Raw genomic sequence first — 16,940 nt, forward strand, 5'->3', positions numbered from 1 at the left:
ACAGCAGATCTCCAAGGCACCATGCCAAGAAGGAGGAAGACCCAAAGAATTTCCTTGAGAGGCAGGGGACAGCGGATTTTCTAGAGGTTAAACTATGCATGATAATGAATCCCAGACACTTGTTCTAGGTGAGACATGAGAATACATTTTCTAATTCCTGGGAACTAATTAAGGACCATCAGTGAACAGCAAATTTTTGAATGAATAAAGTAGTGAAAATAATTCAGGGTCAACTGACATAACCATAATCTGAGAAGAGAACACCAATAAATCATCTAACTGTACTCTCTATGTATGTTTCCTTCACTACAGGATTCTAAGGACAGTGATGCTTCAGTCTTCTGAGTTTTGACCTTCTTTCCTGGTGAAACATGGAACCAAACCAGCTCTTTGGAAATACTGTCCATTTGAATCAGTCATGGCTAGAGGGTCAAATTTCCAGCATCACTCATCAATTTTAACTTCTTTGTCTAACTGCTCTCCATTTCATTTGATCTTGTATGAAGGTAAGTTAGAGGTGCGCATATATCGGTAGGGATTTTGTCTGCTGTGTAACAGGGGATATACATCTGAAAAATAACTAAATGCCCTAATTTATTTTCCTGTCATCACTGGAGGAAGATCTGCTGAACCCTGGAAAACTTGGAACATATGAGCCATGGAAATCCGTTTGAGTCCCCTTCGTTCTGCCAAGTGGCTGTGTGAATCTGAGGCACACGTTTTTAATCTGTGAAAGGGAAATGATAAAAACCACTTACCTCGTGGGGGTTAGATGAGATTTGAGGTGCAAAGTACCTGGCACCTTGCCTGGTTCCTGGCAGGCAATACATAAATGTGAATTCTTTCTCAAGCTCGGCTTTATTTTACCAACTATACTAGCGAACAAAATGACAGACAAATCACACCGTCTCTTGTTTTACGCAAGGGATTTAAATCAATCAACAGAAGTAAAGGAAAAAATTAGCAGTCAGTTGGCAAAACACACAAAGTGTTTTCTACTTTGTCACCTCCTCTCAGGCCACTTCAGAGGGTGATGCTCTGGAATTGTTTGTGGGTTAACTGCAAAGGTGGAAACGACTTCCCAAATACTTCAGAAGAGGAATGTGTCTTGGCCTAACTTGCCTACAAAATCCACTTAATATTCTTCATAACAAACATACCAGCAGTCTATTCTTATTTGAGTTACAATTTGCATATCTACAAAAGATTTGCTGATCTTCCTGTTATGTTTCTCAAATAGGAAAATAATAACGTCTTTGTGCCACAGATGAATTCTTCCCTCTGACAACATTTTGGAGGTAACGCATCCATTTTTATTGTTAAAGGCTCATAGAAAAGGATTTTTTTGGAAAGTGTGTGTGTGCGTGTGTGTGTGTGTGTGTGTGCGCGTGCGTGTGCATGAGAGTGCATAACAAGAACAAGTGTGACATGTTCAGGACTTGTAGACAGACTTGTAGGCTCTAGCTTATTTTTCAGCCAGTGTTTTCTCAGAGAATCAAGCCCTAATGCCTATACATAATGGACCACCTCTCCTAAGAATATAGGATGGTCCAGGTTATGTACCATCTTTGAGAGAATTAAGAAAAGAGTCAATCAAACAATTTTCTGTGTTTATATTTCAGATGAGGAACCTGGGAGGAGAAAGGCTGAATGACATCAGAAAGGCCTACATATAAAGGGGTCTTGCATGATTGGTAAATACAGGACTATGTATACCCAGAAGGGAAATTTGCTTAGAAATGGATTTTAGATATTTTGCACTCTTTGGGTATCATGGGCTAGGATACCTCTAAGTGATAACATTTTGCCCCTCTTTCTTGTCCCTCAAGGGTAGATGAGAGACTTCTTCACTCTTTAATACATTGTATACCACTGTGTATTGGCTGATTGGTAAAATTCTGGTTCCAAGGCCTCTGTGTACCTTGACCCTGAAAGAGAAGCCATGAAGTGGAAGGTTTGTAAGAAGTTAAGGAAGGTGAAGGCCCTTTATGTCATGCGCTTGTCATTATCAATGCCAGGAGAGGAACGCTCCAGAGGCGCCATGGAAAATCTCAACATTCTTTATGGGTGGGTGTCAGCGTGCTGCATTTCTTATCCCTGGATGAGCTTAAGTAGATCATTTTGGAGCTGATCTAAGATACCTGCTTGAGTTTTCCTAGCTATTTTCACATGTGTTCTGGTCTCACTCAGGAGTACTCAGTGGGAAGTTAGGAGATGGAGGTTCTAGATCCTTCCAGTTACTAATGTGTGACCTTGGGCAACAAGTCTTTCAACTCATTCATTCCTTTGTTTATTCACTCATTAAGAATGTCTTGAGGAAATGTATGTGATGACTATTGGGCTGGCTTGAGGAAACATATAATCCTGCATCTAGGTAATGTCTCTCACTAAGTGTTCAAATTCTACGTATTGAAAGAAACGTTTTGGTTGGTAGTTTGTCATAAAATAGAGGGTTTGACTATAATTTCTGAGGGCTTTCTACCTGTAGGATTGAGTCTGGACAGCCTGTGTTGAAAAGTACATTTGCTTCTTCCAAGTGAGTACAGAAAACTGACACAAAGGTGGTCCACTCATGTCCTGGGGTCTCTTTTCTTTGGTGGCCCTTTCCACAATGCAAGAGCAGGGTGCTCATCTGCAGCTCCTTTCCTGAACAGAACTGACTTGAGCTAACCTGGATTTTTGAGTCATCAATCACAGGCCTTGGGCAATCCCTGAATTTACAATCTGGTGAGGTATGTATCAACATGCCCCTGGCAACTAGCAGGCTAAGGGATGTGTGGCACATTGAATCAGCCTTTCCCTCCTAACAGCACTATGATTTCACATTAGGCAGGAAGAAAAGTAGCGTTCATTGACCGCTTATTATATGTCAGGTACTGTGATAGACACCTTCTCATAGATTAATCCATTCCATGCTTATTTTATAGGCAAAACTATAGATGTTCAGAGAGGTAAAGTCTCTTGGCCCAAATGTGCCCCACTAACACCCTTCCTCTGACTCTATGCAGCATGTAGAACTTATGCTCCTATGCAGGCCAGGAGGCATTTAGAGGGAAGATGGAAGGCCCAACCTGATTTTAAGTTCATAAAGGATATTCTGATTGGTTTTGCTGCTGGACATTTCTGCCAGTGGCTCAGCTGAGCGCTAAAATCCTTCTGACAGCTGATGAGATGATTTCCAGATGGGTCACCTAGAACTGCATAGCATGTAGGGGTCAGGAGAAGCACTAGCAGGCAGCGAGATGGGGTCTGTGCTTTGGAGAAAGAGAAACAAAGGGGTGGGACAAGGTTCTCTTAGGATCAGGCCTGAGTCTCTGGGAGGGATGAGGGGATACTGTTGAGACATGGGCAGCAGCCTCTGTGTCGGAGATAAAGGAACAGGGGGGCTGGGAGGATGAGATGAAAAACAAATAAAGGAAAGCACTGTGTGTCCTCAAATCATAGCGAGGTCTGTGCTCACAGGGACACTGGGCTCATTATTTCCTATTCAGCCAGCCCGGCGGTAAGTCTAGGGATAAAGCAGGGTCATACGAAACCCAGATGCTGCCTCCAGCCCGGCAATCCAAACAAGAAACCAGCAAACCCAGGGATCTATCCCGAAGAGGGCCCAGATACCTCAGCTGCATATTTCCTACCAAAATCCACAGGATGAGCAATTACATCGTTCCACAGCATTTTGAAAACATGTCCCTCAACTCATGGGCTTGCAGAGGGTTACAGTGTCCTCATTACAGGCTTTCTGTTCTAATGGGCTCACTTCCCTTTGCCCTGTCCTTAGGGGAGCCATGGACAATCCACATGAAGAGCCTACTAGCAGTGGGAAAATGACCTTGAGTTCTAAAAGGGGTTACTTGCTTGAGAAGTCACCACATGTCAGTGGGGTGATTTTAATATATGTTAAAAAATTCTCTGAAAATCTTCCCTTTTGGTCTGTGGTGGATTCAGTGACTCACTTCTAAGAAATAGAATAAAACAGAAGTGATGGTGTATGACTTGTGAAACTAGGTCATAAAAGGGTTCCTTTCAGCTCTCCTGGATCATTTACTCTGGGGGAAGCCAGCTGCCATAATAAAGCTGCCTTCTAGAGAGGTCCACATGGTGAGGAACTCCTACCAACAGCCATGTGAGTGAATCATCTTGGAAGAAGGTACCATATTCCCATTCGATCCTTTATATGATGCAGCCCCAACTGATATCTTGACTGTGACCTTAAGGGAGGCCCACACCAGAACCACAAAGATAAGCTGTTGATACATTCCTGATCCACAGAAACCATGAGACAAGAAATGTTGTTTTAAGCTATCAAGTTTTGGGGTAATTTGTTACACAGCAGTAGACAACACAATAGTATATTAATGTTATGTTGAGACTTCAAAACGTATTCTCTCCTCTCTATTCTGGAATCACTGGTGCATCGTAATTTCATGACCTCTAGAGCCCCCCTGCATCTTTCCAGGGCTCCAGTCAGCTTTGGGGCTGTGGAGGGGCTGCCATCCTCCACTGTCTCAGTGCATCTGTCTGACTCCTCACACCATCTTTTCTCACTGGGAAGATGGTCTGACTCCCTCACCTACACAACAGCTAGTTGGGTGACCCTACACAGGTTGTTACCCTCTGCATCTCAGAGTCTCCATATGGAAATGGAGATTAATGATGAATATAACCACCTCAGTACTGTACTGTACTGTAAAGATTAAATGAGATCTAAAACACATATATGCATTCAAATAAATGATTGCTATGATCATGGAGAAGTCAGACTGCATCGTAGGAAAGGATGTGGTCTTGGGAGCTGGATGGCCAAGGCTGAAATACCAGCTATGTGACTTATTAGTCATGTGAGATTGGGCAAGTTACTTAATCATTTTGTGTTTAGTTTTATCATCAGTGATACGGAAGGATGAGAGTGATGCTAAAAGCAACAACTTCTGAATGCCATTATAAGAATTAAATGGTCATCTGTGATGGGTGCTGACATTTTTAAGCTCAACAAAAGTGGTGCTTTTATGACAATTGTTGTTGTTGTTGTTGTTGTTATTATTATTATTATTATTATTTCATGGATAAATGCTAAACGTCCAGGCTGACACTTTAATATCCTGCCACCAACGCTTTGCTTACATACTCTTTTCCTTCTTCTTCAGTTACAAGGATGCAGACAGCTCCTCTTCCCTTTAGCTCTGGACCCCATCATCTTGGGGCCAATCAAGGACATATTTCCTCAATTATATTCCCACTACCTTTATTTTCTCCCCTACCATCAACACATAAACAGACTCAAGTCTCTCCCTTCTTGAAGAAAAAAATCTCACAAATAACGGCTTCCTTCAGCTACTCGTATCACTTCTCATCAGAGCTAAACTTTGAAAAGGTTAGTTTCCGTTGGCTGTCTCTACTTCTTCCCCTTCTCCCTCTTCGACCCAGTGACTTGAGACCAGCCCCTTCATCGTTCTTTGGAAACAGTTTTGACTGGTGATGCCAGTGACATCTGTTTTGATGAACGGTATGAACATTTCCACGTCCTCATCCTCCTCAGCCTCTCAACTGTACCTGACATTGCCCTTCACTCTATCCTCCTGGAGCACACTTTTCCCTTGGCTTTCATAACAGCCTCTCGTTTTGCTTCTACCTCTCAGCCCTTCTTTTGGTTTCCCTCTGCCTAACCATTAAATATTGGACACCACCAGGATCCAGGTGTAGGCCCTCCTTTCCTTTACTCTACATACACTCCCTTGGTGATCCCATTCACCACAATGGCTTTAATTTTCATCTATATGCAGGTGCCACTTGAGTCTGAGGGTATAGCCAGATCTTGCTTCTGCGACTCCACCTCATACTGGAGGTTACTGTCCTGCTGGACATTTTCACATAGATATCTCAAAGCAACTTTGAAATCAGCACATCCAAATCCAAGCTCAACATTGTCATCACTGAAACAGCAGTTCCTATGTCAATGAATGTAGCCTAGAATCTGAACATGGTCCGTGGTTAGCTAGCGTTAGCTCCTGTATAACTGCAACACACTTGGGTGAGTCTCCTTGTCTCTGAACTTCTCTTCTCGAATCCTCTGGATACATCTTATATAACCTAGTCCTGGAAGTCCAATAAATTCCATGTGAGAACCACTACTGGAAGGTTTTCCTAGCTCACAATTTGAAATCCTGTTTGGTTTGCCTGAGAAATAGGTGACAAATGCACTATTAAACCTCAGTTTTGGGGGCCTGAAATATAGAGATGGCATCAAAACAACACTTTCCAATTAAATATAAGAACTGTTAAAGGTTATAAAATCCTGAGAATAAATATATACTTCAGGGGGAAATAGAAGATATCATTGAAAGTCATGATAATCTAATAACCACATAAGATGATGTGTTGGAAATCTTCCCAAATACAATTTTATCCGCAAGTTAAAATGAAAAGTGCTTTGTCTTACAATCATAGTTAGATTTTTAATTTGGCATGTATTTTGTTAATCTAGATTTGAGAAAAGACAAATTACAAATGATTCACAAACTGTTCAATTACCTGAAACAATTCTGGTCAGACTGTTTTCTAAAGTAAGGAAATATAAGGCTAAAATGAGTCATGGAAAAATCATAATTCAATGGAAATTCTTTCCTGACTTTATACTGGGGATATTTTCATTATCTGTTCAGATAGAAATTCTCTAGGGACAAAGAAAATAGTTCTGGTCATTCTTGTAGTTTATTTTTGAGTCCAATTTACAGGCATAAGATAGTTGCCAGTATCTCAACTAATAATAAAAACATCATTAAATATTTTCTTATGGATCACTTGGCATACTATTAGTTAATGCACCTGGGTGGCTCAGTCGGTTGAGCATCCAACTTCAGCTCAGGTCATGATCTCAAAGTTTGTGAGTTCGAGCCCCACATTGGACATTGCTGTTGTCAGCACAGAGCCTACCCCAGATCCTCTGTACCCTTCTCTCTGCCCCTCCCCTGCTTGTGCTCTCTAAAAAATAAATGAATATGTATTTTAAAAAAAAGAGTATGGGCTTTGGAGACAGTAACTTTTACTTAGTTTTCTTACATAATGATACATACCTCATAAGCCTAAGCTATGCAATCACAGAGAGTTCAAACAGGAGCTCAATAAGTTCTAAGTACTACTATTATAATTATGCTCATACAGATTGTATAAATATAGAGCAAGTATTTTTGGAGTCCACTTTAAGATGATGAAATCAACTCTTACAGAGTTAAGTCACATGTCAATGCTTCACCTTCACACCAAATATCATATTAGTGGCCGATAAGAAACAAACAAAAATTCAATCTCTAATTTTGAGGAACTTTTACCAAAATTGGGGAAGAGGAGGTCTGTAGGAGAATTACAATCATGGATATGACATTATGGGTGAAGTTAGTCATGGAAGACATCTTGGTGGAGGTGAGCCTTGAGCTTAGTTTGACTCAAGAGTAGATTATGGGTTGTAATAAGAGAATGGGGCAGTAGGAATCATATGGAGAAATGACAGAGTAGTGAAACTTAATACTGAACAATATTCACTTTCACATTTAAAGGCAGGGTAAAAAATTATTACTGTCTACAATATTTGTAGCCTTATTGCTCATCAAATTCTGTTGTTTTGATCTATTAATTGGAGGTTTGGTTAAATAGAAGATATTTAAACTTGAAGAATCAAGGGTAGTTCATTCCTCAGTTGGGTGGACCATGCACCTCTCAAAAGGGTTACAGAAAGACTTGTTCTCATTCCATTCTTCTTTGCTCCCATATCCAACACATAGAAGCTTTACCATTCACCTCGACCTTAAGTTGCTACATAAGAAAATAGTTTTATATTTAGATGCTTGGTTAAAAAATGCCCTCATTATAGTTACTAAAGTATAATCAAGCTTGGGGACCTGTATGGAGATGAAACTGTGGTAAAGCTGTGAACTAGGTAAGATTTGTCATTATGTTTTTTTCTGTAATGTCAATTTTCCTTGTACCCTGAATTTCATCATGCCCAATCCATCTTCATGGTCTGAGCACCTCCCACATGTGAGGCTCTAAGTTGAGCTGTGAGAATCCGAAGCTAATGCCCTGTATCTTCAAAGTCTAACCTAAAATCTAGCCAAGAGATCAGACGTGAAGCGAGGTAGATGCTTAAGAATATCTAGAAGCAGACCCAAGGGCAAGTTAATCTTTCTTCTTTATGTTAAGGGCTAGTCTTTGCCTTTATAGTGCCATTCCAAAGGGGTAATCAATGCTAAGATGAATAGTAAGTGCCTTGTCTACAACTTGGATCACTAGAATATCCATAGAACTACTTGAGTGTTCAGCTTCTCAAAGTGCTCATCTGAGGGCCAGCCCCACAGAAATAAAAAGATCTATATTTTCTCTCTGTCTGGAAATAAACCTACTGTAATAAAATATTTGGCATATGAAGTAGAGCCTTTCTTTTATCCTATTTTTATTTCATATAAGTTTCCTGGATTTCCCTTGAAAATTATTTTGTGCCACCTCAACCTTATTCTGAAATCTACACACAGACTAGGCCAAAAATACAAATCATTTTTTTTAAATGAATGCATTTTGATAGAATTCTGAAGTGGTAAAGATTTTTAATAATGTGTTAGTATTTTTCCCTCTGATACCTGGTGTCTGATGCTAAAAGGTTTATTTTCTTGATGTTTATTATATGTAGGTTTGGCTATATAAGATGAAAGGAAAAGGACAGAAGGCAGTAAATTAAGCTAAGCTATGGAAATTCTTATAACTACTTAAGAAGCTTATCGGACAAGACTTCTACTTCAATGATTTTGGGGGGACATTTCACAAGTGACCACTAACTAATACTTTATTCAAATACTTCTTTTTAGGACAACCTGGCACCATACTCCCTTTTAATCATAACATTAGAAGAGTAAACACATATACAAATTTCCCTCAAACTGTGTCATAAATCAGGTACACCAAGAGCAGCATTTATGGTCTGAGTAATTTATAATGTGAAAAACAAATTCGATTACTGTTCAAGACCCTGAGAAAGCCTATGCATATTCCAACTCCCCAATTTTGAGGGGGAGGGTGGGAATATACAGAATGATTGAAATTCAATAGACTTTGGTCAAAGATAGTAAGAAACTAAAATTCACTGTTTTTCCTGTGTTCTTTATGATCTGTCAATGTCAGTCCTTTTCTTGATGGTCTCTGCAGGGTTTCACCTGGATCTGTGTGAGCCACGGTGTGCCTCTATCAGGCCCCTGTGAGCAGGGAGAATGAATGTGCACATTTTACTGAACATGAGTGACTCCTACTGTCCTCTGGGGTCAAGGCTATTTTTTCACTGGGAAGTCAGACAGTGCAACTCAGCCTCACTGGCTTAGGCATGTGTAAGTTCCTATTGGCGTAACACTGGGAAGAAATACGGGGAGAAAGAAAGTAAGTAAAAAGGAGGAGCACAAGAAGAGGTGAAATCAGAGGAAAAGAATGCGAATTGGAGGAAGATGAATCAGGGGTCATTTCTCCAACCATGCAAGGCAAGTAAATGCAAAGCAAGTACTATCTTTCTGCACTCATATAGAATTTACAAGACACACAAAATGACACAAAAAGACAGTGGGCAAATGTTTAGGCAACTGAGGTAATTATTTGGTTACTCTATCTTGAATAAAGAAATAAGCAGGTGTTTATTCATAGTTCATCTGAATAAGAAAATTCCAAAATGGTCCCCCCCCCCGCCTCAAAAATTGAATAATAGTAACTCAGGTTTACAGTAAGACGTCCTGAAGCAATGGACATTTAAAAATGACTTCTGAATCACATTTTAAATAATTAACTCATTTGTTAACAAAATGCACTATTAAGTACTTTTGGTACCAGGGGTGCTTCAGCGTATTCGAATTCTCTAAGAAATATATTTGCTCTAGTTCATAAGCAACTTCAAAACCAGCTTGGAATCTGAGGCAAGGATTAACTCAAGTATATTTCATCAAAGACTAGTTGCAGATACTCTGAAAAAAATTACTAATGCTTGTTTTTCTGGTCAGTTCTGCCTACATATCACTTTGGAAATTGCTGCTTGAGATACTCAAGGCATGTGGGTTGTAAAACAGCCAGTAAGTTTTAGTTAAGAGGATAACACATTGATAAAACTAGGACCTCATTTCTTACCCTCTGTTTTTAGTAAATTAGTGTTTCTACATGTAATTTGGTAGCATCGATATGGACACCTCTTATCACGTAAAGGTTCTGAAGGATGTAAAGAGTGTTTGTCTACTGTATTTCATGACGTTTGATTTTTTTTATTCAAAGTATTTTGCATTGCATTAAAAATTGCGTATGTTTGATTTCACTCTTATGTGGAATTTAAGAAACAAAACAGATAAAAATAGAGGAAGGGAAGGAAAAATTAAATAAGAAAAAAACAGAGAGGGAAGCAAACCTGAAGAGACTCTTAACTATAGAGAACAAACTGAGGGTTGCTGGAGGGGAGGTGGGTGGGGGAACGGGCTAAATGGGAGATGGGCATTAAGAAGGGCATTTGTTGTGATGAGCACTGGGTGTTACATGTAAGTGATGAATCACTAAATTCTACTCCTGACACCAATATTACACTATGTTAACTAACTTGAATTTAAATAAAAATTTGGAAGAAAAAAATTACACATGTTGTGTTACATTAAATAAGATGCTTTCAGGGGCGCCTGGGTGGCTCAGTTAAGCGTCCGACTTCAGCTCAGGTCATGATCTCATGGTTTGTGGGTTCAAGCCCTGCATCGGGTTCTGTGCTGACAGCTCAGAGCCTGGAGCCTGCTTCAGATTCTGTGTCTCCCTCTCCCTCTGCCCCTCCCCCGATCACGTTCTGTCTCTATCTCTCAAATAGAAATTAAAATGTTAAAAAAAAATGTTAAATAAGATGGTTTCAGTGTATGGCTGCACAATAGAAGAAGCAATTTAAGACCCATCAATTCTCAACCTCTTTGATTTTTTTTGGCTCAGATACTTGGAAAAAAACTACTTAGCACATGTGTTACACTTCATGGCAGGCCTTGATTAGGAAGGGAAGACTATATTGATCTGATGTAGAGGTGCAATGACCAATAGTTTATTGTAAAAATTGTCAGTGGAAAAAGCAGTGAATCAAGTATGGCAATTAGAGTTTAAGCACAATTCCTATCAGTGGAATTTTGAGAAGAGTTATATAAGAGAAAGTCTGGTGGTTAGTAGGAGAGAAAACCCTCTCAGGGAGTTTGTGGATAATCTGTTTGTGGTAAACAAAACAAAAACAAGACCCTAGAAGAAATGGAAGTAAGATGATGACTCAGAAAAAGTAAGATAAATTCTCTCTGGCAAAACCCTTTGACTGATCAGTCAATGTGTGGCTCTGGACCTGAGAAAAGGAAAGAGAGGTTGGCACCTTGCAGAGTATGGTCAAGGGTTTATGAGTAGTTTCCTAAAGGAAGATCTAGAATGACGCCGTGCACACTCCCTGCACAAGCAGGGAAGCCACAGCTTGAATGGAAAGCATCTTCCTCTGTGGCTTTCCTGAGCTAGTGGAAGGGCACTCAAATAATAAAGAAGCTGGAGACTTGGGGCGAGAGGGTCCCCATTTAAATTTTTTTTTTTTAATTTTTTTTTTTCAACGTTTATTTATTTTTGGGACAGAGAGAGACAGAGCATGAACGGGCGAGGGGCAGAGAGAGAGGGAGTCACAGAATCGGAAACAGGCTCCAGGCTCTGAGCCATCAGCCCAGAGCCCGACACGGGGCTCGAACCCACGGACCGCGAGATCGTGACCTGGGTGAAGTCGGACGCTTAACCGACTGCGCCACCCAGGCGCCCCGAGGGTCCCCATTTAATATTGCAGTCAATGAACTCATGCTGCTCTATGTTACCTGGTGTTAATTCATCTTAACTGGACTGTGTCATGAGAACTAGCAAGATTTGATGGGTGAGGAAAGACCACTGCTTGATTCAAACCAAGAGGATAGTTAGTAAATCTTACTTCAGACCTGTTTTGATCATAAGAATTGACATTGGAGTTTACAAAGACAGATTTTGGAAAATACATGGTCTTGCAGTAAACTATTCCTAACATGAATTTCATTGTGGGAGGTGGGGGCTAAGAGAGTACTGTAATATGCATATTTTGAATTCTCATTTTATTTTACTTTTTTGATATCACCTTTAAGAAAAGTCACAGACAGGGGCAGCTTCTAGGACTTACATCTCTTCCAATGAGGTCTTCTTGGTTTTCCACAATTCCCCAGGGGGCGATGCCTATGGTACATATCTTCCCTCGAGACTTAGATGCATGGTCCTTCAGGGCATCCCCAACATGGCGAATAACACCTAAGAGGAAAAAGAGAAGTATTACTCTTTTTTTTTTTTAAAGCAATTACTCGCCATTGTTCTAAAGGAAACTGTGATAAGGGTGGTTCACAAGGTTATACACAATGAATATAAAGTTTTGACACATTTCTACATGTGTTCAGAAGAGAACATAAATTTATGGCTCTAATGTCAGATACATTTGCAGGACTTGTATATGAACTCTAGCAATGCATTTCTTATTCTCCTTTAAATTCTTTTTTTCCTAAGAAAAAAATTAGAAAGCATCCAATGTCAAAAAAAAAAAAAAAAAAGAGGGGTCCCTGGGTGGCTCAGTTGGTTAAGCATCTGACTTAGGCTCACGATGTCATGGCTTGTGGGTTCGAGCCCTGCATTGGGCTCTGTGCTGACAGCTCAGAGCCTGGAGCCTCCTTCAGATTCTGTGTCTCCATCTCTCTCTGCCCCTCCCCTGCTTGCACTCTGTCTCTCTCTCAAAAATAAGCAAACATTAAAAAAATAAAAGAAAAAGAAAGAAAGAAAGAAAAAATTGAATACAATTCTTTAAACTTAGGGAATCTTTTTCTTGTTCTATAAGCATAATGATGTTAGTATGACTAAGAACCAGTGCCAAGAGTACATCCTATAAAAAAGCACCATGCTTAATATTATATTAACTCTATACCAGAGTTTGTGTATGAGTTAGGGTCACTCAAATAGAGTAGTTACTTAGCTCAGATTTTGTTAACCTTTATTTCATCTTCCTATTTATCGACATATAAGGTGGAGATCCTACTTACAAAAAAACCCTTGGCATATTACGTGGAAAATTTATGTTGAAAATATATAAATACAGCTTTTTAGCTTCATCAATGAAAGTGTTTTCCTCTCCTGTCATAAATGACCTTCCACATCACTGTGGCCTTCCTCACCGTAGTTAAAATGAAAAAAATCAGTTTACAAGATGGTACGGAACCTCTTATCTGTTAATAAAGATAAACTGCATTTAAAAAAGATGCAACTTCTAATCTGTTAACCTCCCTCTCCAATAATCATTTTTTTAATAGACGATATAAAATATCTTTTCTAAGAAAAGTTATTTCCACTTATCAAAATTCCACCTATTCCTCAAGGAAAAATCCACACCTCGTGCCATCTCCTATATGAAAGTTCAATTGGATTTGATTTTTTCCTCCCTTTGAACAGGATTGCAGTTTGCATATCTCAAACAGTGCAGTATGTTACCTAACATATTCTTCCGTGATGCACAATCCCACATGAGGCTGTCTCCTCTAAGGGCAAAACTCCTTGCAGGGAGGGTTGGTGGTGGGGGGGGTCAGTGTCTTACTTCATCTTTGTATGCCTCACGTGCTAGCACAGAGTAAGGGTTCTAATACTGCATGAAACTATCAAAATGGACCAGGAAATTTAATCATGAGAGAGGACACATTTATGTGGATCACTCCATTCTGAAATATTCAGAAGATCAAACAGAAATACCCTCCTTTAAAAAAAAATCAACTAAAACCGTGTAAATAACACTAATCCATGTTGGGATATGCTGGCGTGTTGATAAGAATACAATTTCACTTTGTAGCTTATCTAGGGATCTTCTAAAATAGAGTACCGGTGAAGAAAAACAAATGTAAGAGTCAAGCTGTTGCGTTTCCCTATTCACATGCAAAACTCCTTTCAGGGCCCATCCTGGACAAGAAGTTTAACTTCCTATGCCCTCCATCAGCCACAATTCTATTGCCGCTTAGGTAATCTGGGATGCCATCATTAGAACTTCACTTTGGGTATTGGACTGAACACCAGCCCGGAGTGAGGCAGAGATGAATTCTTTGGTTTATTACAGAATTCATGCTGTAACTTCTTTTGATACGGGGTGCATTTCATAAAGGAAGAAAAGTAATAAACAGTGCTCTGAGTTCCCAGAAACAGAAGATTGTTAAGAGTTTCTTTGGAACCTTTAGAAACCTTTGAGTGGGTGTGTATATGAGGTGCAGATTATGCCAGGAAAGCAAAACACTGAATAATCACAAGTGAACGATGCCAGCTAAGCTGAATGAAAGCAGGAGCCTAAGGCCTGAACAGCCACCAAAAGCTAATTGCTTTGTAGATACTTGATTACTACAAAACAAACAGCAAAGAGCTGACACAGAGCATTCTAAGATCATGTCAGTTTACAGACGGAGTCAGGATTTCACGTAACAATGAGGAGCGGGGCCATGTGCAGAGTTCCCTGCTGAAATGTGCCTACAGGGTTGCAGGCTGAGCCTTCACATGTTCTAGGTATTGAGGAGAATTCTGAGGGCAGGTCTTGGTCACATATCACCCAAGCTGCGAACAAATGAGTAAATAGTATTGAGATGAATTCGCTGGTCCAGGGTTATGTTCAGACTGCTCCACAACTCCACGCTGCACGGAGCCTGGAAACAAGTCTGAGTGAACCTGCTACACTATCACTTGTGTACTTCCAATGGGCACTTCTGGGGAAGTGTGTCAGGCTGTGGAAATATGTCTGAGCAATTTACAGGCATCCATTCCATTATGGGCTCCACATTAATAATGTGCTGCATGTAAGCGCTTAAAGGCTTGGGAGAATTGATTTCACAGCCTACCTGTATCACAATATAGAGAAACTCATTTGGCAGGTAGAAAAAATTGCTTGGAATTCAGAGTGTGATGTGTCTTCTGTTGGAGTTGATTTAATAAACTATTTAAAAAATTTTGTTTAATGTTTATTTATTTTTGAGAGACAGAGTGTGAGTGAGGGAGGGGCAGAGAGAGAGAGGGAGACACAGACTCCCAAGCAGGCTCCAGGCTCTGAGCTGTCAACACAGAGCCCGTTGCAGGGCTCGAACCCATGAATCGTGAGATCATGACCCGAGCCAAAGACGGACGCTTAACGACTGAGCCACCCAGGTGCCCCCTAATAAACTATTTTAAATAATAAACACACAATTCTCCAGATGTTGCCGTCACAATTTATGTCCCTGATAAAATGGGCATTTTGCAAAATTTAGAGCTACGTTGCACCAGACTTAAAATTACTTAAAGATCAGACACAGAGCTTCCAAATTTAGAGCAAAAGTTATTCTTTTGCTCTATTACTGGATAGTTATTGGCAACTTGAGGTACTGAAAATATCCTGTGAAATTCCATTAGTCATGTTTACAAATTCTGGATAGTCAAGTATTAAATAGCCCAACCTGCTTCCCAGGTGTAAGTAATTCTTCTTGGTTGAAAACTAACTGTATGGTTATGTGTGGGTTAAGGGAGGGCAGAAGAATCTGTGAGAGGAGGGAGATCCAGTGAATGTGGACACATGGGGAAGAGAGATAGATGTGGGAATGTCAACATCGTTAGCCCTAGGAGAAAATGATCTTAGGTACAACATTCTCATGGCCTTAGGTTGCCTCGGTCTGACTTCCAGTTACCTGTGTTAACCCCTCCAGTGAATATCCACGCGCCGGTTGTCATGGCCGCTTTGATGAGACCTTTTCCAAAGACTTGCTTGAGTTTTGGCTGGAGTTCAAAGTTCTGCAGGCCCCCGTGCACAGAGATGAGAAGCTTGGGAAGCTCCAGCTGCCATTCCTTGGTCATCAGGTGTAGGAGGAGATCAGGTTTCGTATCGAAGGATACTCGCACGTACTAGAACAAGAGTGGCCACCGATTAGGGAGACAGGGCAGGGCTGGCTGCTGGCGCTTATTCTTCCCGATTGCAAGGATAGGTGTAGCACGAGAAGAAAACATCTCCTAAAACAGCTGATTTTTGAAAAGAGGCAAATCATTTTCTTTACCATGAGAGTCTTCGTTAGGTGAAGGCATTTGCCACTTTTAAAGGTGTTCTTGAAATTGTGACTTATTACAGACTTTAAAATTGTTCGATTTTCTAAAATGCACTGTGAGCCCAGCTTTGCCCAGTTATACCAACTGGACGTAGATATAGATGTTTCTGCGACCCTGTCACTTTGAGAGGTTTTGAGAAATTCTGCAGTTCTACATCATGTAATACGAATTTTAAAATAAGGCAAAAGCTATCTTTATTTAATTTACAAAAACTGAATACCAAACATTTCTTTATCTTTTAAAGAAGACAAGTGACAAAAGACGTGCCCATCGTTCTTGTAGAATAATCTTAAAAAATGAAAGTGTGTATCAGATTTCAAGGTGTTAGCAGATGCAACTGGAAATAAGCGATACTAAGTATATATAAAGGAAATGCTATAAATACACACAATGATAAACATCTATATAATCATATACATGCTCATTTAGATCTCAGTTTAATTATATAAGGACTTCCATCTTTAGCTGGAAACAACTGAAATACTGGGCAAATACATTTGAAAGCCTTTTGAAATGCATTGCTGAGTGGGCATTTAAAGAGCAAACACCCAGATTCCTAAAACAGAGTAGAAGCTGGGACCTCAGGAGACAAGGAAGGACCAAAGCAGGCTTTGGACTTGAGGGTTTCTCCTCAACTCTGCAAAACGGCACCTGCTTTCCTGGCATCACGCAGGATGGATGAGTCTAATGGGGGACCCCAGGTAAGCTGGGACACTGTTTCAAAGGGCTCCACTCTCAAGTGTAAGGAGGAAAAAAGTAAGAAAGTCTGATGTACAGAAGAA

General features: G+C 40.1%; 1 protein-coding gene across 13 annotated transcripts in view; it reads right to left on the reverse strand.

Annotated features, from left to right (window-relative positions):
• TRPM3 (transient receptor potential cation channel subfamily M member 3) overlaps window positions 1–16,940 on the reverse strand; it is a 797,690-nt gene that overhangs the window by 220,491 nt on the left and 560,259 nt on the right. For all 13 annotated transcript variants that reach the window (XM_047102096.1, XM_047102090.1, XM_047102058.1 and 10 more), the window contains exons 4-5: window positions 15,747–15,960; window positions 12,203–12,327 (exon numbers count right to left, since the gene is read on the reverse strand). In XM_047102096.1, the coding sequence (XP_046958052.1) occupies window positions 12,203–12,327; window positions 15,747–15,960 (339 nt within the window). The remainder of the gene's footprint in view (window positions 1–12,202; window positions 12,328–15,746; window positions 15,961–16,940) is intronic.

Source organism: Lynx rufus, unplaced genomic scaffold, assembly GCF_022079265.1.
Source record: "Lynx rufus isolate CCGP_SWC_20201006 ecotype Redwood Valley unplaced genomic scaffold, mLynRuf1.p SCAF_10, whole genome shotgun sequence".
Taxonomy (NCBI): Eukaryota; Metazoa; Chordata; class Mammalia; order Carnivora; family Felidae; genus Lynx; species Lynx rufus.